This window comes from Heliconius melpomene, chromosome 12 (genome assembly GCF_056956725.1).
Source record: "Heliconius melpomene rosina isolate 202511_hmr_F chromosome 12, ASM5695672v1, whole genome shotgun sequence".
In the NCBI taxonomy this organism is placed as follows: domain Eukaryota; kingdom Metazoa; phylum Arthropoda; class Insecta; order Lepidoptera; family Nymphalidae; genus Heliconius; species Heliconius melpomene.
In genome coordinates, this window is record NC_140400.1 from 11,592,403 (window position 1) to 11,618,428 (window position 26,026).

Consider the following 26,026-nt stretch of genomic DNA (forward strand, 5'->3'; position numbering starts at 1 on the left):
TAAAAAAAATAATGTGGAAAACATGTGAAAAAATTATGCATTTTAATTACATATTCTGCGAGACAAAATTTCTTATAAAGGAAAAATACGATAACTTTATTTATCAGTTTCACGATATTTTTGTATGCGTTGATGTTGATGTATGTATGTAAATCAAATTTACATAAAAAAATATGTAATATTTTACAAAATAGTAGCTATCTTATTTTTTATTAAATATTAAATGGGAGAAAGAGAGTGAGAAAAGGGGCATGTCGTGGCGCAGGCGCGTAAGCGTATGACTGTAAACACGACAGGTTGTGGGTTCGATTACCACTCGAGGAAATTAAATATTTAATATTTACATTTCTTTTTTCGATGCAAAGTACGGCGTTGAGTTCAGCCACTCAACGCGCAATTACTTCGGCGGAAAGTATTAAGCAGTGTCATAGCACTACGTTCCCTCTGCCCTGATGGGTGCGGGATACACCGTGAAGCTGATTTATTTTTTTAAATAGTAATTAATTATCTTTTTTCATAAATTATATATACCAAACAACGATTAAAATGTTGACAAGAGTATTATTTTTCACGCCTATCACTTAAAAGCAAAGAGAGTAAATTTTTGATAACAAAATTCATTATATCATTAACATTCTTTATTTACTTGTAATTATTTTGATATCTTATATAACATTATTAAAAGATTACAAATATTCCACTGATAACAACTGCTAGAGTGATAAGAACTGCTAGAGTGATAAGAACTGCTGAGATAACGTACTCTACGCCTATAGTTTTTGAGAAGGCAAATACGTAATCTCGAAGATAAACATACGAACAAGATCTGACGTTAGCAACAAGCGATAAGTCTGAAGTGGGCTCCGGGTGGTGTATTATTAAAAACAGTGTGTTGTCACTAGGTCATATGTGAGGTTACTTTGCCTTATCATACATTTTTGTCAAAACGATAATGAATGTGACCGGTTATTGTTCTGTTTGTTATTGAAGAAAGTGCTTGACGTAATTGAATTTATAAGAATTTATGTAGAGAATAGAGCTAATAAGATAATAAATAAAAATGGCTGTAAATTTGACGAAATTCACTAAATTGTGGAGTGGACTTAATAATAATTGTAACAATATTAGAACGTTATCTACATCGGGCTTGAACAACGCGAAAGTGAGTTTTAACTGGGAGGACCCTTTGAATTTAGATCGACAATTACGTGACGATGAAAAGGCTGTTCGGGACTCGTTGAAAGCTTATTGTCGAGAGAAACTAATGCCTAGAGTGGTCGAGGCAAATAGAAACGAAGTGTTCGATCGTGCGATTTACAAAGAAATGGGTGAATTGGGGATCCTTGGGTGTACCATTAAAGGCTATGATTGTGCTGGAGTGTCGTCTATTACTTATGGACTTATTACTAGAGAGTTGGACGGCGTAGATTCTTCATACAGATCAGCTATGAGTGTACAGAGCAGCTTGGCTATGGGTGCTATTTACATGTATGGATCGGAAGAGCAGAAGCAAAAATATTTACCGCGTATGGCTAAAGGTGAATTAGTCGGCTGTTTTGGCTTAACAGAACCTAACCACGGTAGCGACGCCGGTGCCTTAGTTACGAAAGCTAAATACGATGCCAAGTCAAAATCCTATATTCTCAACGGCTCCAAAACGTGGATAACAAACTCCCCCATTGCAGATATACTCGTAGTATGGGCTAAAAACGAAGAAGAAAATAATAAAGTAAGAGGCTTCCTAGTCGAACGGTCCCAAGTTAAAAAGGGGCTGGACACGCCCAAAATCAATGGTAAATTTTCCTTGAGAGCTTCCACGACTGGCATGATATTGCTAGACGACGTATCTATACCGGAGGAGAATTTATTGCCCAACGTAGTAGGTATGAAGGGGCCTTTCGGATGTCTCAATAACGCTCGCTACGGGATCGCTTGGGGCGCTCTCGGCGCAGCCGAAACATGTTTGCGGATCGCTCGAGAGTACACATTAGATCGGAAACAATTCGGAAGGCCGCTCGCTTCGAACCAGCTGATACAAAAAAAATTGGCTGACATGATTACCGAAATAAGTATCGGTTTCCAAGCTTGTCTTCACGTAGGACGTCTGAAGGACGAGGGTTTAGCCGTTCCCGAAATGATATCGCTTCTTAAAAGAAATAACTGCGGGAAAGCCTTGGAAATTGCGAGAGTTGCGAGAGATATGCTCGGAGGGAATGGCGTGTCTGATGAATATCATATTATTAGACATGTAATGAATTTAGAAGCGGTCAATACGTATGAAGGCACACATGATATACATGCTTTAATTTTGGGTAGAGGCATAACAGGAATACAAGCATTTTACTAAAAAAAAATTGTTTTAATACTCTTAATTACTTTTTAATAGCATTTATTTTATAAGTATGTTTTTATTTCAATTAATAGTTATAACAATAAGCATTTATTTGTATAAATAAATTGTTATTACAACGGTGTAGTTTATTATTAAAATCCACAAGAAAATTAAAACAAAAACACTACATTCACTTTAAATGACGTACAAATGACACGTTATATTTTAAGAAAATTATGAATCAAATTTTTTTATGTCATCAAAAACATTTTACAGAGATTACTATGCGATTCGTGATCTCAACATTTTCCTAACTCGTATTCGAAGGTAATTGTATTTGTAATACGACCGTCTATTACTCACGAGGGTCTTAAACAAGCAAAATATTCCCTTAATACAAAACGTGTTCCCTTTAAACGCTATCATAAAATACTTATGTAATAACATTTTCTTGGGGCATCACTCTTGGGGGACAGGAATGACTATTTTGAAGATAATAAGGTGAAATCGCTTTTTCTCCAGAAACATTTTGGATGATAGCTGAATTTTTCCAAGATCTGAGCCGTGAACCACAATATCAGGACTCGCAATGTTTATTTTAAAGAAATTGTATGAATACGGAATATATTTTCCTTGTATAAACAAAAATACACATAGAATATATAATGACACGTTGCAGTATTCATTTTTATTTATCTTTTATGTTTACTAAAAGAATACTGTTTGCTTTGAAAAAGCAGGAAAGGAAAAAAACCATTTTGTCATTCATAAAAAATGTATTTTAATATAATGCTGGAAGCCATTTTCTATATAAACTACAAAAGAAACGTCTACTCTAATTATTCTATAACTTTGTTCAGATTAGCCTACTATTGGTGAAAATGCAGGAATGTTGTCTATATGAAACATTAAATCACATTTTACATACTCGACTATATCTTATATTACGTTTTACGGTATGTGACAAGCTTATGGGGTTTTGCATGGGAATTATCTAACATAATATTGCAAGAAATGGGGAAAGGGTGTTGTATTATGCAGGGGATTTTTCTAAATACAAAAAGAAAAATGTTATGATACATACGATTCTACAAATAAAATAAAAACTCGTGAGTATTTACGTATAGCAGTAATATTTCTTTACTCGTGATCTATTTTTGTAGCAGCTGCCAAGGTTACACTCGTTTACATAACAAATAAAAAAGTAGTACCCAAAATTATCGTAATTATCTACTTGTTGCAAATTTTTAATTAAAAACATTACTTTTAAGTTTAAAAATGATAGCTTAAATGGCATTCTACTAAAGCTATAAAAGAAATGTTATCATATTCTTTTACAAATAGTTAACAAAAATGTGATATTTAATAAGTACTCTTATCACCATCTAATCTACATTTAAAAAACATTTCATATTAATTATAATGATATATATTATAAGTTGTTATTCCAATATTTTAAGTGATTTGAATAACATCTGTTTACTCTAATATGAATCTTTGCTCTTGTTTTTTATGAGGCGTATTAATAACTGAAAACGCAGCAAGGAGCTTGAATTAAAAAAAACAATTTTATAAGCAAATATAAGCAGTAGTAGTATTATTATTAGTAGTATATAGTCAGTATATAACTTAAAAAAAATTAAAAGCAAAAGGAACGAGAGAGACGGAATAATTAATTGCCTCTTGAATACGATTTGATATAAAAAAAGATTAAATCCCTCATCCAATTAATTAGTTACCTGGAGTCAACATATTATTTAAATTTTTAGTAATAGATTTACTCAAAAAGTTTTAGTTCTATAAGAGGCAAAGATAATTTTTAAAATCATTTTACATTTTACCATTGATATAAATTGTAAAATAAATATTATTTATTTATACTTCATGGAATCGTATATGAGCTCGTTGCTATCATAATAATTTATTATCAAAGAGATTCATTAACGATAGCCTACAATAGCCATCTACCAGCAAGAATTGATAAGAACTAGACTACAACGGGTTTTGCATAACAGAATTTTATATTACAATTTTTGACGTAATTATTTATTTATATCATTTTATGTTCATTTATTATTATGCGGTTTAGGGAAATTTAAACTCACGATACCATCTCGTTTTTTTTATTTAAAGACTTTTCTCGTTTGATAATAAAATTTAGTTTAATATATTTAGTTGATAAAAATATATAAAAAATATAAATATAGTATCCTATTAAAATTATAAAATAGAAGTTGTTATTTATTAGTGTATATTTTATTTATTTTTGAACAGTAAACTTAATGTTGTAAACTTAATATCAATTACGATGTTATTTTATCTCGTCAGTTATAGTTGCATTCATATTATAATTTTTACGTAAAAACATATAATTTTAATCTAATATCATGTTTAATATAAAAATAATAAAAATTTAATAAAACCCGTCTTCCTTAATAAGAATTGTTGTGGTTTTAAATAAATTTTAATTATTCCATTTGTACAACAGTATCTCCAACGCGGTACAAATGTTAACAAACTCACGTACATTTCCGTAACTAGACGGAGATATTAATATTCCAGTACAAAACATTAATTAATACTAAGTTACGAACTAAAACCGAGCGCCCACCTGAGCTGAAATTGATTAGCTGAGGCAAACGAACTCTCTCCCTAGAGGTTAAACATTCCTTTCGTATCGTATTAATCTAGTTAATAAGATCATTTAAATATATAGACTGTGATTTTGGTCTTTTAATAAATAGCATATGTATCGTAGGAAATATTGACAGAGTGAAAGGGTTGGACGTCAAACAGGATGGATGTGGGTTCGATTCCCACTCGGAGGAATTATTTCTATTTTTTCACTCAGAAAGACGAAATGCTGCTTTTAATTTCAGCACCCAACAAACAGAATCTAATGTGTACTATGTACTTGTAAGTACATAGTACATAGCACAAATTAGATTCGTAGTACTTGCTGCAGATCGTGAAGCTGAAAAACAAAGTAATTTCTAGCATTAGATTTAAAACCGGAGTAGCGATTTATTTTCACTACCTTGCTCTTGTAAGCAGACAAAGTGCTGCAACAAGGCAAGTTGTAGAAGAACGGAGTGTTTTAACACTATGCTCTATATTCAGGATACAAAAAAAAAGGAGATAAGAAAACAACAAAAACCTTTCTAACATAAAAAAAACTTAGAATATATCTTAACTATTATAACATACCCTTACCTTAACGTCTCTAATTCAGCTCCTTACACAAAGGCCTGGTGCTTTAATAGAGAATAGTTCATTTAATACTGTTTTCGTGATAGTGCTCGACATGCTCCGCCCGATTAAAACGACGCGAACCCTTTAGTTTAATTTACAAGGTCTTAAATAGATATATATGTAACTTTAATCCCCTAATAGAATACTAGGTTAATTTAGTTCCCACTATTCTCGTACAAATGTAAGGCCAGTCGTGGCGTAGGGGCACAAGTAAGTGACTGTAATCGCAACTGGTTGTGGGTTCGATCCCCACTCGAAGAATTTAAATATTTATAGAAATTTATATCTTTATTTCTTCACTCTGCCAAGGCAAAACGCGGCGTTGAATTCCGCCACGCGATCCCTCAAAAATTCAGACGGAACATAAAAGAAATTGTCTTCACACTAGGTTCCCACTGCGATGTATGGAATTCATTATATATGAAGCTTACGAACTCCATCGAATATATATGAAAGTAGCTTCAACATGGTTCTATGTTCTAATACATACAAACTAGAAGTGAGGAAGAAAATTAGAATAACACAACAACTTTGTCATGCTTTCCTTTAGAAATGCGAAATTAAAAGCGTAATTCCGTCCTCACTTTGTCGTATACTGAATGTAAAAATCAAAGATTTCGTCTTCCCATTATTATTGATCTTGGAAACTATGCATGCTTACATTTTCAGCTTCACGATGTTTCTCGTACATAGCAGGGCGTGTATAAGGACCCTGGGAACCTAGTGTTAACCCTTTACTGCATGAATGTTTCACTGTGGAAATAGTTTTATTTAATTATCAAATCAAATTAAATTAACTTCACACTGTATCCCACACACAGCAGGGTAGGCAGAGGAAACTTAGTGTTAAGATACTCCGTACCCCACTTTCCACCCAATTCTAGAGACATCGCGTGTTGAGTGGTGGAACTTAACGCCGCGCTTTTACCTCGAATATAAATTTAAATAAATATTTCATCTCCTCGAGTAAGGATAGAACCCAGTCGGAAGAAAATCAGTTGATTTTACGTTCACACCTTGTGCTGAAGCTGAAATAAAGGAACACCACACAAATTGCTGACATACTCAAATTCTGAATAGTTCAAATAGACGTTTAGTTTTACCCTATAATGCCAGTTACTTATATATATGTACATAACGACCACAATTCAGCTATGCTTGTATAGTAAATGACAACATATAATCACCTCGTCGTAGCTATTAGAGTTCCATCGCTATTTCATTTCAAGTTTGGTTGGAATAGATTGTGGTCTAACTTGCTATTTCATGATGTTTGATGATTGAATGATTTAATTTAATATTGTAATAAGAAGAAATGTATTTGAGGCCGTAGTGGTGATTGTTGGTTCGATCGATAAATCGGGGGAGTTACAGGTTACAGGAGATACAGGAGTTACAAACGAGCATACAGGTCATTTGATGGTAAGTGAGAAAACACCAGAGAAGTTACAGGTGAGTTTCCGGCCTTTGAAGTGGAGATAGAAGCATTTTTTGTCGTATGGACCTGGAAACACTGCCTAAATAAGCGATTCCATAGTCGCGGCATGCTTTTACCAAATTATTTTTATCTCCTCGCTCTCTCCTGCATTGATATCATTGATTGATTATACATTTTTACGCATCTCCCTAAAGTACAAGCTTAGAGAAAGCTCAGAGTTAAGATACCTAAAATTATAATTGAAACATACATTTTTTAATAACATATACCTTCTAAAAATTATTAGTTTTTCGAATGAAAACTATGACATAATAGACAATTTCCATGACATACATGCATTGTGATGAAACTTATTTATTTCAAACATTAGTCTAGTGAACGAAGCTTATGAAGCACAAAGCGCGTACGCTTACTCGTATATACTCGTAAAACATGGATACTTCCCTACACCCGTTGTTTTTCAAACTTTTCACATTCCAGTTAGAAAAGTGGAGCAGTAGGATAGTTAAGAGTAATTTGCATCTCGCCAAATCTGAATTACAATGGACTACGAAAAGCAATTAATACTTCAAGTGGCCCATTTCAGCTTCAAGCTCGTGCTCTTTTGAATTCTGCCGATCCACGTGAATAGAAGTTTAAACGCTTTTAGGTGATTGAGTCCAACTAATCAGGGAGAAATGATAGTCGCTATTCAAACGACGGTTAATTTATTCTGAACTGATCCCTGCCTACGAAGTCCCTTTTATTTGAAGATCTCCTAATAAATATTTATTTGATTTGAATATAAAAAATATCAGTAGATGCCTGTCGTAGCGCAGGGGCTCAAGTGTGCGACTGTAAATGAGACAGGTTGCGGGTTCAATTCCCACTCGAGGATTTATTGTTTAAGAATTAAGAATCCCTCTGCTTACAATGCTATGTGCGTGATACAGCGTGAAAAATAAAAAATATACCTATCAATAATTATTATTTAATTTTTCATTTTAATTGAATATTCAATAATTTAAAACGAATCAAATACAAATCCGACCCAAGAATTTAAAAAGAACCTACTAATACTTAAATTATCAAAACACTTCCTTCCCTCTTTCCTCCTTCCCAATACCTATTACAGCATTAATGTAAAACACCAGACATAAATGTTACATGATTCCAGCCTATACGTTCCCCAACTTGGAACGCGGTGCTCTTTTACGCGTTCTAAACAAATCTGTTTATCCCAATCTTGGAAATGGGTCTAGCGTGTATTGTTATTCGCGATTATGGAAGCGTTCGTGTGGATGAGCTTTGATATGCACTGAAGTGATATGTGCTTGTAACATATGCTGCGGAATGACGTGTTTCTTTTATAAATTATATCCTTTTTTCCCCCTCGAAATATAGCACCAATAGAAATGCGTTTACTTGATGCGTAAATTCGTTTAAAGTAAAATTTATGTTGTATTTTTGAGGTTTTGATAGTCTTTTTCACGTGTTTTTTTAAATATATTTTTTATTATTATTTTTTAGCGTAACACTGTATTACGCAAGTAGCAGGGCAACAGAGAGAACGTAGTGTTAAGGTAATTCGTTCTCATTATAGCATTTTAGTTCCTCACTTTCCACGTAATTCTGAAGAATTGTGTTGAATGGCAGAATTCAACACAATGCACACTTCAATGCCACATTTTTCCTTAAATATTTAATTTCCGGGTGGAAATCGAACCCATACTATTGGGCCTCTCAATATTATTGGGCATATATATTTTTTTAATTTTCACGCTTTATCCCACATAAAACAGGAAAGGAAAAAGAACAATCGCCAGCAACAAGAAATACACACACATGTGAGCCACATAGAAGCTAGTCACTTATTTAGTAACATCTTTGTAAATAAACTTTTTCTTCTTACACAGATATTCAATAATATTTTAACTTTAGTATATCAACGTCTGTACATACATATATCTATATATTTATTTTATTATCAACAAAATCAAAAACAAGAAAAATTTATAAGTCGCACACATAAAATTTTCATAAAATTTCACTTGCACCCGACCTACACCAATCCAAACCGCGTTTTACGACCCTTCGAGAACCGTACGTACGTACCGGGTGTGACCGGGGCATTTTCTTTTAAAAATTCAATATGGCTAAATGTACTTGCATTGCGGGATATATCACGTGGAAGCAATTTGAACACCTCTCTTCTGAACAGTAAAAGTTATTTATGGTAAGCCCTGCACTCAGTAGATTGTCCTCGTTGAGTTACAGGGGGATTTTGGGACCCATCGTTCTAGGACAGACAGTTTTAATGACGTTCCATATTCAAATATAACAATTCTGCTTCCCAAACAGCATATATAAGCCGCAAACTCCCATATAACGTCCATATATTATCATTTGGATAACAAGAATTACGAGTGGTTCTCTAATGAAATAATGATTTAACGGTGCCATTGTAATGAAATAATACAGTATTTACTATTCATACATAGCATTTGCATTATCGATGTTGTTATTATGTACTAATACTGTAAATATTGATATTTATTATCTCCAACTAATGATTTTAATTTTACTTTTACATATATTAAATATCATCTTTTACCTGACTGCAAAGGAAGGCAGCCCAAGAGTTCTTAGTGACGTAAAAAAAAAATCAACTCATTAAGTGCTTAGTGAAAAATGTTTTTGTTGGAATGAACCTTAGAATAACGGGCTATATATATAAGGATTTAAAAAAAATACCATAATACTAATAAAAAAATCATCTCATCACATAAAGGCTCTTCTAAGACACAAATGTTTGTACAGGCGGACGTTTCAAATGAATGCGTCTTCAATAAAGCCGTTTATTATCGGACGGGGCTTAGCGGAGCGCACCTAAGTCTCTATTTTTGTGTTTTCCTTGATATCTTGTTAACATTGGGTTGATTAATATACTTGCCGTATACATTTGAGTACCCTTAGTTCGATTACTTACTTAAATAAATAATTTAAAATATTGTAGTTATATAACCCATAGGGAGAAATTTCATGACAGTAGCATTTTTCTATAAAAAAAATATTAATTTTATAATTTATTACTGAAATCCCTTTATCTTCTCCACAAAATGTCTCAGAAACGTAAAAATAAAACAAAATAAATATTAAATTAAATATGACAGCACCCAAAATATATACCGTGAAACGAGCCCAGCCCAGAGATACGTTACGTAATACGGTTATATGTGGGTATACTCTCAATGTTGTGAGCTCAAGCGTACTCCCGAAAGCGTACAGGACAAACATGTCACCGCTCGTCAGAGTACAGTCGATAAATTGCACGCTCCACGAATAACAAGCAGGGTCCTGTCCTGACGTCAGCCCTTACATAAATTAAATTTATAATCAACCTGCCTCCCTCAAATGAAATTAAATTATACCTGCCATTGGTAACTTTGGCGAAATATTTACATTTCATTCCTTGAAAAACGCCGTATTTCATCGTTTTGTTTCCAAAGCGGGAAGATTTTCTTTATACATTACTTAGGATATATATTATGGGCACTTAAGTTATTGTATATTTTAAGGACATTTATGTGGTTGTCACTCTTTCTAAGACGTAATAGTTGTGAGTTTTAGTGCCAGTAGTGTGGTCGCTTTTATTTAAAAAGAAGCAGTGACTCAAAATTAATGAATTTGCAATTCGCCTTGATATACTGATACGATACGATAAATAATAAAAATATTAACATATATAAATATAACGTTTAAAAAGACATTTTATAATATTAAATAGTATATAGTTAATAACATTTTTTAAAATAAAATACTTAAAAAAGCAATTTTCCAAAAAGTTATATCACACCAATCTATAAAAATATGTAGGTATTCTCAGCACTTTCATATCACCTGCAGCCAACTTTTCACATTATTAAATAACCATAAAACTTGTCTAGAATCCTAATTAAATTTAATTCATAAAAAACTTTAAAATGAAAATCTCATCCAGACCATAAAATAGAACCTTAGAGCTTCATAAAACGTTGATATCACACGATACTCTTTTTAAAATATCAAAAGTTGAAATTTTTAATTAAAAGACTCTTTGCGTCCTTCAGAACGACTCCAATTAAAACTATGTCTTCGTCGTTGGAGCATATAAGAGCGGAGTGGTCGCACAAAAAGGTACTGGATAATTGCTCGCTTAGCACCGGTAATTATTGCGCCTAGTCGATTCGAATATATTATTATTAAATCATTATTTTGAAACCGTAAACGTTGCAGGTTCGATTCCCAATCAGGAGAAATAATTATTACTTATTAATCTTTTCATTTCTTCTCTGGAACCAAGGCAAAGCGCGAAACGTACTGTCTTAACACAAGGTTCCTTCTACCTACCCTGCTATATGCAGGATACAGCGTAAAGCTGAGAAATTAATTATTTTCGTTAACAGAAGCGATTCTCGTTCGTTTGATGGCTTTTGATAGTTTTGATTGGGCTTTTGACATTTATTTTTTATAAAACGGATCGTTATTTTATAGAGGTAAAGCAAAATGGAGTTAAATTTGAGCTGTTTTGATATGACTTGAACAAAAGATTCGTATTTTAATGTTAAATGTACTAATTACGTTTATACTATAGATATTGATGAGTACTAATTGATTTTTAAAAAGTTTTCTATATTATTCGCAAAATAAAAAAAAAAACGATATATATTTCTCGAGTAGTAACTTCTAAACTTACCTAATATATTAAATTATAAATTTCTTCATATACACAGGAAAGATACAAAAAAAAAATGGTTTACGTTCAATTCAATTATATGTAAACAAAGCACGTCTGGTAAGAAAATGTCATCATTACATTACTCTACAAAGTCTGCTCTTGGCAAGTATCCCTCTATGAGTCCAATCATTGTGGTGCCTTTGTTTTGCTGTTGCCACCTTTATTACGTTCTTGAATATTAAAGCCTTTGGATCGAAATCGATTTGTGTTTTCTTTGTGCCTTATTTGAATCGAGCACAATGAACTAGAGCATTCATATTGAAATATCGAATATTGCAGCTTTAATTAAATATAATAATGTTATTGTGACTAAAAATTAATTATAATAATGTTATTTTATGATTAAAAAGAAGAAGAGAGAAATTGTTTTTTATTCTTGTGATGTTTCTGAATACTAAAATCTTGCTATTATTAATATTCTGTCACAATTATCTCAATCTTATTTGATTATTTTTTTTAATAATTACATCTAGTCAACTTATTACTATTACTATTATTACTTTAAACCTACAATCGAAAATATTAACGGTATATAAACTATTACAACATTTTATCGGAGTTATATTCGGGGAATGGAGTGTATTAACACTAGGTTCCCTCTGCACTAGGATCCCTACTGTGTAAGGGGTACAGCGTAAAGCTAATTTATTTCTTTTTTTAACATTTTAACAAACAATCCAAAGCAAAACAGCATTGATCTGTTGATCACACAAGGGAATTTCAAATGGGATCAGAAATTGAAAACTGAAATCAGCCATAACAGTTACCTCTTAATTGAATTGTACTTCACGGGACGTTAGCAAAATACAAATGGAATGTGCATGTAGTTTGTAGAGACGTCCTCCCACTTACTTGGAGAAGCTTTGCGCAATATCGTTAAAAGTGTTGGAAGTATTTATTATGTATTAGTTATTTATGTTGTTATATAGTTATTATATACGAGCATTTATGTATCGATTTTTATTTTGTATGAAATTTACCGCCTAATCAAAACCTAGAGAGTATTTCCCGTGGACCTACTTACGTAACTATATTAATTATTGAATTTAAAGTTTGGCAATGTGAATATTTTCAATCAACTTTCCTTAAAGTAATAAATCGATTTTACTTCCTCTTATCTATACTTAATATAATAAAGCGGAAGAGTTTGTTTGTTTGTTTGTTTGTTTGAACGCTAAGATCTCTGGATCTACTGGTCCGATTTACTTTGTTTTTGTTTTGTATGAAAGCTGCATTCTTCAAAGTGCTAATTAAAAGTATAGTAATAACATTACATTACACATACATACTAATAAATTTAAATACTTTCTAATTTGACATGCAATTTATTCTGCCATGTTAATAACAACCGTCGCGTCGCTACGCAACCGTTACCGCGACATTTTGATATTCATCCTTATGAAAATAAATATAATAGTCACTTTTAGCATTTTACCTAGATTGAAATTATAGTTTACTGTATAACATTCTAATAAATAATTAAGGAGATGTCACTGATATGAAATGAGCCTACGGGCGGCATAGTATGACCGACGCGAAAATATTCTTATAGTTCAAGCAGGCGTAGCCGCGTCCGGGTCTACTAGTCCTATATCTTATAAAACAAAGTCGCTTTTCGTGTCTGTCTGAACTTTCTAACTCTTCTTCTTCTAAACCACCCAACGGATTTTTATGCAGTTTTCACCATTAGGTCGAGTATTTCTCAGGGAAGGTTTATATATAGTTTATTATTTGTACATTCTTATGTAAATTAACATAAATACGATAAATGTGTCTAAAGTCCTACCCGTTGAGACACTTTCGCGCATGCGCTGCTTTAATGGTAAGTACTACATGAAAATAATGTACTGGAGTATTGTTCCTCTTAATAAGATCTACAAAAAAGTCCGCGAGAGCATATTTTTATCTTTTAAGAATAACGTGTAGTGATCATATTTCTGTCTAAAAATAGTAATTTCAATATATTTTTTATTGTGAGGGATATTTTTCCATAATGGTATTAGTCCTTATCCTTTAAAATACTTTATTAATTTTCTACGTTAAACGAAGATAAAATTTGCTTTTTACACTATTTCGAAATTGCGAATAGTATTAGAGAAAAACGCATTTAATTGTTGACACAGCCCGCCGTTGACACATCAGCTGTGCCGACTCAAGTTTTACTTATCCTTTACTCTCAGCATATAAATAAGTATATTAGTTACGTTGGCCATTTAATGTAGATCAAAACTGTCTTTTACTGTTTTTTCATTTTAATAAGTACTTTAGAAGTTGTTATAATATTAAAACATCCTTGCCGCCCCGCGACGTTTTGCTTATACAAGCGCGTCATGAGCAGTCATCGGTGGTTCAGTGGTAGAATGCTCGCCTGCCACGCGGGCAGCCCGGGTTCGATTCCCGGCCAATGCATTCTATTTAATTTTCCTCACAGGCAGCCACATAGTGCTTGCTTTTCATCAGGGACAGAATACCCTCTTCAACATTAACCACAAGCTCGAAAAAAAACCCGCCTGCTATAAAGGCATAGCAACGAAGATTTAGATGCGTTTGCACGTAGGTATTGGATAATTGGAGTTGAATGTATTATTTCATCGCGATATATTTGGTTTCATATTTTTTGTAGTAGTTATTAGTAGGTAGGTTTTTGTTTATAATTTCTTCCGTTTAAAAATAGTAATTTAACTATCTAAAAATAGTCATTTAAATATATTTTAATAATAGTTGGAAAGATTAGTAGCACAGATTTAAAATAACGGTACCTACTAAAAATCCTTGATGTGTAAAACAATTGGAAATCCTTATTGAAACTACGAAAATGCGGGTTGCATTAGGGTTTAATTAATTTTTACATTATTTTAAGTGCTTTGCAAACATACATTATATGAATAATCCAGTAGTAAAAGCGGGCGAAGCCGCAAGGGGGTCGCTAGTATATTATAAATGTAAATCATTATAAATCGCGATAGTAATTATTGTTCGAGTTCAGTACACTTAGACGACGGCCCATTTCCACGGGCCTCCTTCCCGGGCTCGCTCAGCACACAATAGGGCTGCTTAATTTTAACTATTACCATATTTTTTTACTTAACATCTGTTGGTTTGCCCTCCAGAGATTTTAATTATGATTTTCCTTTACATATTTTTGACATAAACATGTTTTATTTGCAGCTGTTCATTATTAGAAGATCGGTGAGGAAATAAAATAAGCAATGCCTTCAGAATTCAGCGGAAAATGGAGAGCGGAGTGTCTTAACATAATACAAATCTAGTTAGCTCTGCCCATTGATGATCTGAGTAAATGTGTTCTGTGGCTCTGCCTACCGCAGTCATATATTTGCGAAATACAGCTTGATGGAAAAAAATAAATAAAAATATAATATTTAGGGCTAATAGCTACGGAATCTCACAATTTTACACCAGCTAAGATAATGAAAAATCTCTATTTAAACAAAACCTCGTAGGGATATTAAAACGGAACCCGTGGCACATTTTTCATAACGGCTGAAAGCGTCATCATTTTCATAACGCTACTTGCGCTTAAAATGAGTTAGGTGACATAAAATATTACCCATATAAAAATAAAAATATATATTTTGTATAATATATTGAGGCCAGTAGTGGCGCAGGGGTACAAGCGGGTGGTTAAAGGCGATAGCTAGTGGGTTCGATTCCCAGTTGAGTAAATAAAATATTTAGTGTTTTCCTTTATTCGCTCTGATGCCGGGGGAAAGTGGCGTTGACTTCCGTTATTCAACACGTAATGCTTTGAGAATTTGGCGGAAAGTGGGCAACGGAAGACTTAAGACGTTCCTTCTGCTTATCCTGCTCTGTGCGGAATACAGCGAGACAATGAAAAAAAATGTGGTTTTAGAATTGCACTATTTTTTAATAACTTATTATGTATGCTTTTGCTGTATGCCTATAAAAATCAATTTTAAATACATAAAAAGATATTTATATTTTCTAATATTAGGGCTTATGTGTATATGTGATTTTTGGTGAGAAAAAAGTGTCGGTAGCAACATGAAAATTCTTACCACGCTTTCTTAATAAATATTCACACGGAAACGTTGTTTATACGCGATTGTATGTTTTAATTAACTAATATAAAATGATATAGTTATATTTGTGAGTGCGTAATACGTATGACATAATCATGTCTTAAATATTTTATGCTTATAGAGCATATACCATTAATTAAAAGAATGTTCGTACGAAGAGATTTAAAATTGTCTCTAAAGTTAAAAGTAAAAATTTTAATATTAAAACACTTTTACCGTCTTTAGTTATTTTCGAATTTTAAGAAACATTCTAATATATAATCTATACAACTAAATATATTATACTGAAAACAATCAAATTACGAAGTAATCACGCACAAAATATAATTATAATTAATTCATCCCCCGTAAGTAGGTGGTTTGGCCAGTATGATGATATCGTCATTATATTTACATAGCGTCTGTACTGCAGCAGCTGGTTGCCGCCTCCAATCAATCACTTTGTAATCAACCGAGGCTCAGATAATAATGAGTTTGGCTGCCGAATGTCTGTTTATTATATTAATAATTATTTACTGTCTATATGTTTACGATCTGTGATATATATATTTGTGTATACCATATTAGTTTTCTAGCATTTTTTTTCGTACATCAAGACGTTTAGACACTCCGTTCCCGTTAAGACAATTCCGACAATAGCTAGTATATCTTATACAGAATAGACACAATTTCTCTTTCTTCTTTTGCTGTATCCCGCACATAGCAGGCAGGCATTAGGCAGAGGGAGCCAAGTGTTTAAGCACTCCGCTGCCCACTTTACGCTAATTTCTGGATTGACAGAACTAAACGCCCCGCTTTGTCTCGACACCAGACCGAGGAAATGAAAATATAAAATATTTAATATTTAAGTTTACAGTCACGCGCTTGTGCCCCTGTACCGCGACTGGCCTGAAATTTATCTTTTACATATATAGAAAACAAATTAAAATAAAACAGTGGCTTAAATCTCTTCAGTACCCGTAATAACGTATCCCCAAACTGTCGCTACAATGTTATTAATTGAAGTTATTTTAAGTTCTTCAAATGGGTTTTCTTCATTACACGTCTCAACACTAATTTTCAGTTTCAAAGAACTTCTTGGTCCTAACAAAATTAATGTTAAAACAAAATTTCAATTGAACCCATTACCTCCAACTTTATAATTTAATGTCAAATTTTGAACCGAAGTTCGAACAATGAAGCGTTACATGGAAATTTCTAAAACAATCGCATCGATTTGTATAACAATAAAGTAAATTATAAAGCTCCCGGCGTAGTCCTAGCATAACGAGTATTTTCAAATCAGGGGTTTTTTTTTAATTTCCCCCTGGTTGAATCATAAAAATTAATTTCCGTCACGCAATTAAACACCTTTTAATTTTTATTAAAGATTCTTTCAATAAAATTTTGTTATTTAAATGAAACACTTTTTCAGTTTTTTATTTTATTTTTCTTTTTGTTATTTACGCTGCTATTCCTGTTGATATAGACTTTTTTTGTTGTTTCTGAAAGATTTAAGTTCAATAGTAGGTACAGTTTGTTGTTTTCTTTTTCGCACTGAAAACATATAGCTAACTATGATTTTTTAGCATCTTTTATGTTTTATTCCCCACCTTTGTAGAAAAATACTTTTTCAGAAAATGGAACGGGTTCAAATCCCGCTACGTTTAATTTTTTTATACATTTTCATAAAAAGTTATTATAGTTTACCTTGGATATTAAATCGTCTATATACCTATTATACGGCAGTCGTCGTAAAATTCCCAAATAAACTGTTGCTAGACAAATTCTAACAGTTTTTCCTATTATTTCAAAATATATTAAAAATATTGTAAATATAAAATATTACCTAATTTATCCTACAGAATACAATATATTTAACATACATAAAAACAATATATATAAAAATAAAATGAATCTACTAATGTACGTACGTACGTACCTACATACTTACAGCCAAGAAATTCTATGTCATCCTCAGATAGCGGATTTTCTGCCGGAAATAATTACTTGCCTTCGTTGCTAGCGCTTCACAATTATCTATTCAATAAAAATAAAATATTATATTTGTATGTTATTTTCAATCATTAAAACCCATATTACTCTATTTCTTATAGAATACAATGATTTTAAAAATGAAATAAATTAATTTTTAACAAAAAGAAATACCGACTTCTAACAACGAACTGAAAAGTGAAAAATAATTATATAAAGATTTTATAATTTTGAAGTCGGTGTCAAACTAATACTACAACACCCTTACTACAATATCTAATTACTAAGCCTGTTTATTTTACTTGGCACCGACTTCAAAATTATAAAATCTTTATATAATTATTTTTCACTTTTTAGTTCGTTGTTAGAAGTCGGTTTTTCTTTTTGTTAAAAATTAATTTATTTTATGATTTTAAGTGATGGGTAGATCTTAAAATGATGCTTCTTAAACGAGTGGTGATGGTGGTGGTAGTGGTTCTCAACGAGTGGTTGTGATTATCCTATGTAAAACTTCATTTAATTAGGTATTATTTTTGTGCAAAGTTACATTTTGGTATATTAACAAGAACATACATAAAAAGTATTCGGGCGAATTGGGAATCTCCCTTCTTTGAAGTTGGTTGAAAATGAGAATATCCTCTTTTTTGAGGTTGGTTGAAAAGAAATGCAACCATCCGGGATTTCACTTCTGATATCAATTTAAAAAGTTTTTGCTTGTAACTATTACAGTAGAATCAATTTTTTACCAAAAAAAAACAAACTTTCTCAATTTGCTCCGGATTCCATAATCGAAACCTAACCAAACTTTCACTAAATTATCCTTGAAGTGTATCCTTTCAAATAAAAAAAGAATCATCAAAATCGGTTGGCGCAACATTGAGTTATTCGGCTATTAGTCGCGCACATGCCTAATGCAAATTTAAGACTTATGTGATTTTCTCATGGATACCATTGTTAGACATGGACCAAAAAAAAACGGGATCATTCGGGAAGCTTCACCTTTCAAATAAAAAAAAAATTATCAAAATCGGTTCACCCAGTCAAAGGTTATGAGGTAACAAACATAAAAAAAAATTAAAAAAAAAAAATACAGTCGAATTGATAACCTCCTTTTCTTACAGAAGTCGGTTAAAAATACACAACATTCAATGGGTGATCAATTATATCAAAATCATTTGCAATTATTCTCTTTATTTGAAATACAGACGAAATTTAGATAAAAAATAACACAAATATACTATTTGAAGGCGTTAACTAAAGTCTCCTTTGTTAAGTTGCAGGCAGGCTGCCTCTGAGGTGTGCCTCTAAGGAACAATGCAACTCTGTCAGTTCAAACAGCAATGCTCTAAGCAAATGTTTGTCTAATTATACGTGGACTGTTTTAAGAGACGTCGCAAACTATCTCATTGCTTGTGTAGTAATAAAACTATTTTTTTTTATTTATACCTATACTATTATATTATTTAATTAATGGGAACGGAGAGTTTTAACACTAGGTTCCAAGGTGCTCTCTGGTAAGCCTGCTATGCAGGATACAGCGTAAAGCTAAAATCAATATACGTTACTTGCTTAATCTGGACGGACGAAAGGAATTATTTTCCGAATATATATATAACAGTTTAGAGCAAACCCAGTATTAAGATATTCCTATTTGTATATTTTGCAATTTATAGTAGCGCAAACAAATCCACGTTTTTGTTTTACCATACTTGAGGAATTTTAAATACATTATGCTAGTGGCAATAATCTTTGTTAGGAAAAGTATAGCCTACATTTATTTACCACATATAGCAGGGAAAGCAGAGGGAACTTCCTCTCCATTCTCTCTTTCCGCCTAAAACCTAGAATTCGCAAGAGAGTGAAACTCAACACCACGCTTAATCTTACCAGTGTAGAGTACTGGAATAACTTATAGTCAAGAAGTGAGAAGTCCCACTCACAGCCATCACGTTTACAGTCATACGCTATACATGTGTTGTGTTGTGCAGGTGTGCTAGAATTCAAACCCATTTCTTTGGAATTCTTATATAATAATTATTATTGGTATTTCTATAATTAAATAATCTTATCACAATAAGAAAAAATCCTTTTCTATCATTAATTTTAGATATATCATTTAAAGTAATATACAAACAATGATTAATGATTATGTAATAATAAAACAAGCAATTTAGTAAATAGTCCTTTATATTAAATACTCGTAGATCCAATATTATTTAAGTATTACTAAAGACCTTTTATGAAAACTTTTATCTAATTTTTTTATTTTATTATGTTTAACATAAACATTACTATTTTAGTTTCTAATACAATTATCCTTGAAGTACTTACCTACTTGAATTGAATTCTTGATATATGGCGTTTCGAGCGTGCCAGTTGAGCACAATTCATTTCGCCAATGTCACGATGTATGGAAAACACACGAAGGAAATTGACCGGTAATACCTAATTGCTGGTAGCAATAAGCTTAAGTGTCGTCTTACAGGCACTTTTTATCTAACGTTACATAAACTCTATCAGTAACAAGCCTTAAACTAATTTTAAGAATATTTATAACAACTAAACTTATACTTATAATTATTGAAATAATGAAAATATATACATCAAGCATGTTATAAGAAATCCAACTCAAGTTTCTGGCGGGATTCTTCATATAGTCCGCTCCTTTGTTTCTAATTACGTATTCTATCCAAAACATCGCAGTGTCCAAAGCGCTCATGGGTCTATCCTTAAATAATTGTGACCTTTCTCTCGCTTTTAATATATAACTCTCATTATAGAGAACTTCCAGAAGTGTTTTCTCTAGAGTAGCTTCATTAATTTCATGATATTGAAGAATTTTACCAAAACCAGCTTCTTGTGCGAGTAACAGGTTGTTATATTGATCGGCGTATATTGGAACGCCGATGAGGGGTACTCCATTAAATATAGCTTCTTGCATTCCAATTAAGCCACCGTGAGATATAAATACTTTGACGTTGGGGTGAGCTAAAAATAATAACAAGATATTTTTTTTAGTATGTAGGATAGGCAAGGAGAAATGAGTGATGCAGTATTCCGTTCTCTTCTTATTGCTTAACTGTATAGCGTGGCATGAAAAAGTTTATCGCTGCAATATGGTCATTTTGAATTTTTCAAATATATGCATCACCCCAAGTGGAAATTGAACCCACAACCATCACGCATAGAGTCAGAAATTTCAATTTTTATTATTAGTTTTCTTATTTTAAAAGTTTTTGTAATCGTTAAAATAAATTGTAAAGACAAAAAATATGAACACTTAAAAACTTTAAAATAAATTATAAACGTGTTACATTTTTTACAATTGTACTATGATTAAAATAGATACACACATGATTAGAGTCAGACGTTAATAATAAAAACTTAAGGTCAAGAGTAGCGTAAAGTATATTTTTAATTCTAAATATAGACTAACTAATTACGAATTCTAATTCGTAATTCGAAATCTACCGACGTCTTAAACAGTCTATCTTCAAAACTCTAATATTTTTTGCAATCCTTCCAATTATTTCAACTGCTATAAATATATATGTACGTAGGTTTATATCAAACTTACCAAGTATATCTTTTTGAGGAAGCCATTTTCGTATCTCTAAATTACTTGGTTTCCCTTCCAATTGGTCGTCTTCCCACTTCCAAAGGACAGTCTGTTTCAGTTTCTTGAAAACATTTATAAATGCATTCCTCATTTCCGCGGACATTTCCGAACTTCTAACATTAGATCCAAAGCTCATATATACTACCCCATTGACAGATTTGTCCAAAAGATTTTGCAAATCCTGGAACGAGAGGAAACTAAGATGAAGATATTATAATATTTTTTTTCTTAAAAATTTATAATTTAAGTTATTAGTATTTTTCTTTATAATAAAGTGTGTATTTACGTTTCTTTATAATAAAGTGTGTATTCGTTGCAATTACTTCCTTATTTTATTAACACAAAATACATCCATCTTAAGAGACTGTCCTGAGAATTTGAGAATATAAATGAAACAAATTTAGAATTTCTTGTCTGTCTTTTCTATTTTTTATATTAATTATTCATTACTATTCGGTATATCTATAATTTATGCAGCGCATGTATGTACATATTAAGATATAAATAGAAGCAACAAATATTTCCATGTAAAAAACCAAATTGCTCAAGAAACAAGTTACAAGACGCAAAAACATCGGTGATTGTTTTAAAACTAATAAACAAAAAACAGTCAAATAAGCTTCACGCTGCATCCCGCACAGATCGAACCCTCGACTATCTCCTTTGCAATCTGGCTGCAATGTTATTTGTCTTACATATAATAATATATATATATATATATAAAATGAATAGTTATATTAAAATACCTTAGGTAGACTTGTATTATTTCGCGACAGGTGAACTCCTCCAATTTCAACGATATTCGGTAACAAGGCAGCTGGAGTGTCAAAGCTAAAGTGGCTATTGATCATCATCAAAGAAACGTTTCCTTGCATACTGTACAAAGTTGGTGCTGTATCTGCTAAATCCGGCAAGTACTCTTTTACTAACTGCTCTTGTTGCTTCAAGTAAACAAATCTCCACCATAAATATTCATATGCCATAAAATTTAGATTTCTTAGTCTTCCCCAAAAACTGTGAATGTCTTTTACGTCTAAAAATTCAGCGAGCACTGTCGCTAATTGAAGAGGATTACCATTTAGGAAGTTGTGCCTCATACACGTGCCAAATGAAGTAATTAACACTAACGGTGCCTTGTACTTGTGGGCTAGAGTGTATAAAGCTTCGAAGAAAAATTGTTCTACAATAACCAAGTCAAACATATTGTCTTCTTTTAAAAAATGTTTGACTTCTGTAGAATTTAAAGTGTGCTCAGTGAAAGCTAGTCCTCCAGCCCAAAGTATTTTATGGTGGAATTCCTCTGCTGATATATCTACCATACTAAACACTTTCGGCCTTTTACCACCTGTAATTATATTGTATTATTAATAAAACAAACTTAAACCAGCTTATTATTATTTTTACTGTTTATGTCTTAAATACTAAATTTAATTTTAATTTTCCGAATAACTACAAGTATGAGAGTAAGATGATGAAATTTGAAACAACTTCTTATTGTATTCAAGATTTAATGACAAACAAATAATGAGTGGACGTAATAGTTAGTATTACGCAAAATTAATATTATAAAAAAATTACTCAAGTCCGAGTCAGACTCAACCACCGAGGGTTCCGTACCAATTTCAAGATTGTAGGATGACGAAAAATATAATATTATGAGCTTGTCATGATTTTTTTCTATGAAATACCTATAAATATTCAGCTTTCACATTTTATTCTATATATTTTAAAATTCAATAAAAATATTGTAATTTTTCACTTCGTGCCAAATTTTATAACTGCGCGGTGAATTCATAAAAAACGATGCATAAATGCTTGTATCTTTTGCTTGCGTTATCTTAGAAGTTTGATTTTTACTATGCTCCATTTGAGCCATTGACCTGAATATTTGGTATTAATTTCAGAATGATACCTCCACGTGATCTCAAGATAAGGTCTTAACAGAAGGACAGAGAGGCAACAAAATGATCCCAGAAGAGTTCCAGTTATTTCCTTTCAAGGTAAGTTTATATTTAAGTTTTTTAAAGAAAGATTTTTTATATAATTGTTAACCTACCTATTATATCCCAAATCTTTTTATCATCAACCATAATTTGACGATAGTTGGATGGTGGGTGTTTTTCTTTCAGTGAGGTGATAACGGTAACATTGTGCCCCCTCCGGGCAAGTTCTAGGCCGATAGGTCGAAAAAATATGTAGTGAGACGGAGAAGAAAATGGTATGACATAGAGAATATTAGCACATCCGACGTAATTAATAATTACTAGTATCATAGACAGCAACTTATAATCCATCTATAAAATTAATATGAATTATAATTATTTATTAGAAATAAACTAATTATATTATTTATGTTTATTCGAATTATTTATTTCTCATTTATATTCTTTTCTTTTAATCATAAAGTATATTTGTACATAAAAATTATAGAACAAACTACTTTAACTATAGCAAAATTTATATATTTAACTATAATTAATTAAAATATCTATATCATAGTTAATATAATTTTAATTAATTAATATTTAATTTTTTATTATAATATTTATTTTTTATTGACAAATTATGCGTAAAAAACTTACCATTTTCACTGACATTTAGTTACCCAACAATTATTTTTTTATGGTATTTATTATAAATTATTTAAAATTTTCATGTAATTTTTTCACATGTAAAACACAACCACTTCTTTGCAAATATGCAATCATTATAAGGTTTATTCTCAATCAACGATACATAATAGCTCTAGCAGTTAACAACTTTTTTGTGCTCTCTAGTACTAAATTATTTTATTTTATGCTAAGCTAACAAAAAAATTTACTTTAAAAATTACCTATGTTAACTCATTTTAAGTTTTTTTTTTGTAATAATTATAATGATTAACTTAATAACAGACTAGGACACTGTGTGCACATACATCTTGCACAACGGCCTAGTTTGATTTGTGCGAGGATATTTGATCTGACTTAATACAAGTTAAAAACAAATATTTGTTTTCAACTACTTTTACAATATCTGCTTAAATCTACAAATTAATATGACGTTCTGTTGCCAACATTTGACAATATTCAAACAAAAGCTCTACAAGCCGCCGCTTTATCTAAAAGCTATAATTTTGGTAACTACAAATATAAAATCTTTAGAGTAGTGTTTTACGTTGCTTAAAAGCAACGCACCTTTAAAATTATAAAAATAACGTCGAAATCAATATTCGGCCTCAAACTTACCTGGTGACTTTATTACATTGTCGAGATTTTTAAGGTTCCGTACTTTTTAAAAAGGAACCTATATAAGATCACATTGTTGTCCGTCTGTCTATCAAGAGCCTTTATCTCAAGGAATGCTTGGAGATAAATTCAAACCATATACTCAAATCTATGGCCCCATGATTTTTCGGAAAAAAATGTATTTCTACATTTACTTAAAAAAAATATTTGGACACTTATATCACAAAAATGCATATTTCCGTACTATAATAGTTCCTTTATAATCGAAATCAAAATTAATAGAGTACTTCCGGCTGACTTAGAATTTTGAAATTTGACAGCTAGCATCTACAAGTTGTAAGTATCAATCAGTAGTAAGATCAAGAAGAAATCTGAAAACTTTACATATGTAATTAAATCCAAAAAAATAATATCTTTAAAAGAGAGGCAAAATTTGTTATTAAAACCGCGAATTCAAGTGAAGTATCATATGAAAGGTATCAATCATATTCTACGGAATATTTGTACGGAACCCTCAGCGAGTGAACCCGAATTGCGCTTGTACGGATTTTTTTTCACACCAAACTGGCTCATGTGCTCGCCACACTCTACCCTATGCCTTTCACTCGTTTTTAAGTACGACGTACATACACTGCTATTCTCCTCTGATCCATTCATTGCGGAACTCTAACTCTTAAAAATAAAATAAATAAATTAACCTTTATTTCATATATTGACAATGAGTAAAGGCTATCAATAAAAAAAATAGTGTAAGGGTAATGCGTAGAATATTACAAACATGTTTTTTTTTATAAAATCGACGGAACTAATTTTTTGCAGATCTTTGATAGTTAGGTATATAACTAGTAACTTCACAGATTGCAAGTCATCGTAAAACTAAAATAGCATCTCTAATTATATGTTATTACATTATTTTGATGTCAGCTAAACAAGTATGAGAGTCTAATAACACGATTAAAAAGTACATTCGTATAAAAAATAAAATATTAAGTGTTTCTACTTAAACAAGATTTAACACAATCTGTGCCACAGTATTATAAAGGTAAAAAGTTTGTTTTCTTGAGCGCGCTTATCTCAGGAACTACATACCAGTGGCATAGCTAGGGGGGTGCGAGCGGTGCGGTCGCAACGGGCATCAAAAGGAAAGGGGCATCAAAGTCGACGATCACTTTGTTTTTTTAGACCTTAGACCATTTTAAAGGGCATCAAGTCCCCTAAGCCGCACCGGGCATCAAAGTCGACGGTCACTTTGTTTTTTTTTTTAGACCTTAGACCATTTGAAAGGGCATCAAATCCCCTAAGCCGCACCGGGCAGCAAATACCCTAGCTACGCCACTGCTACATACTTTTTTATTGTTCGATCGTAG

The 26,026-nt window shown here is 31.8% G+C and overlaps 2 protein-coding genes across 2 annotated transcripts; one reads left to right on the top strand and one right to left on the bottom strand.

Annotated features, from left to right (window-relative positions):
- The first annotated feature begins 833 nt into the window (after window positions 1-833).
- Window positions 834-2,469, top strand: LOC146533883 (glutaryl-CoA dehydrogenase, mitochondrial). Its single transcript, XM_085194886.1, has one exon. The coding sequence runs from the start codon at window positions 1,061-1,063 to the stop codon at window positions 2,345-2,347; it is 1,287 nt and encodes a 428-aa protein (XP_085051012.1). The 5' UTR covers window positions 834-1,060; the 3' UTR covers window positions 2,348-2,469.
- A 17,530-nt stretch (window positions 2,470-19,999) lies between these two features.
- Window positions 20,000-24,213, bottom strand: LOC146533884 (UDP-glycosyltransferase UGT5-like). Its single transcript, XM_085194890.1, has 5 exons — window positions 24,015-24,213; window positions 23,489-23,726; window positions 22,179-22,777; window positions 21,391-21,613; window positions 20,000-20,801 (listed from the first exon to the last, which is right to left on the bottom strand). Exons 1-5 carry the CDS (start codon window positions 24,027-24,029, stop codon window positions 20,293-20,295), a joined length of 1,584 nt encoding a protein of 527 aa, XP_085051016.1. The 5' UTR covers window positions 24,030-24,213; the 3' UTR covers window positions 20,000-20,292.
- Between the last annotated feature and the right edge of the window lie 1,813 nt (window positions 24,214-26,026).

What these genes read in the sequence shown, in the direction of transcription:
- LOC146533883 (XM_085194886.1), top strand. Translation starts at nt 1,061, where the DNA reads ATGGCTGTAAATTTGACGAAATTCACTAAATTGTGGAGTGGACTTAAT.
- LOC146533884 (XM_085194890.1), bottom strand. An exon ending in AAAGATTTGGGATATAATAG is followed by an intron (nt 22,778 to 23,488) that starts GTAGGTTAACAA and finishes ATATAATTACAG; the next exon opens with GTGGTAAAAGGCCGAAAGTG. An exon ending in ATAATACAAGTCTACCTAAG is followed by an intron (nt 21,614 to 22,178) that starts GTATTTTAATAT and finishes CTCTCGTTCCAG; the next exon opens with GATTTGCAAAATCTTTTGGA.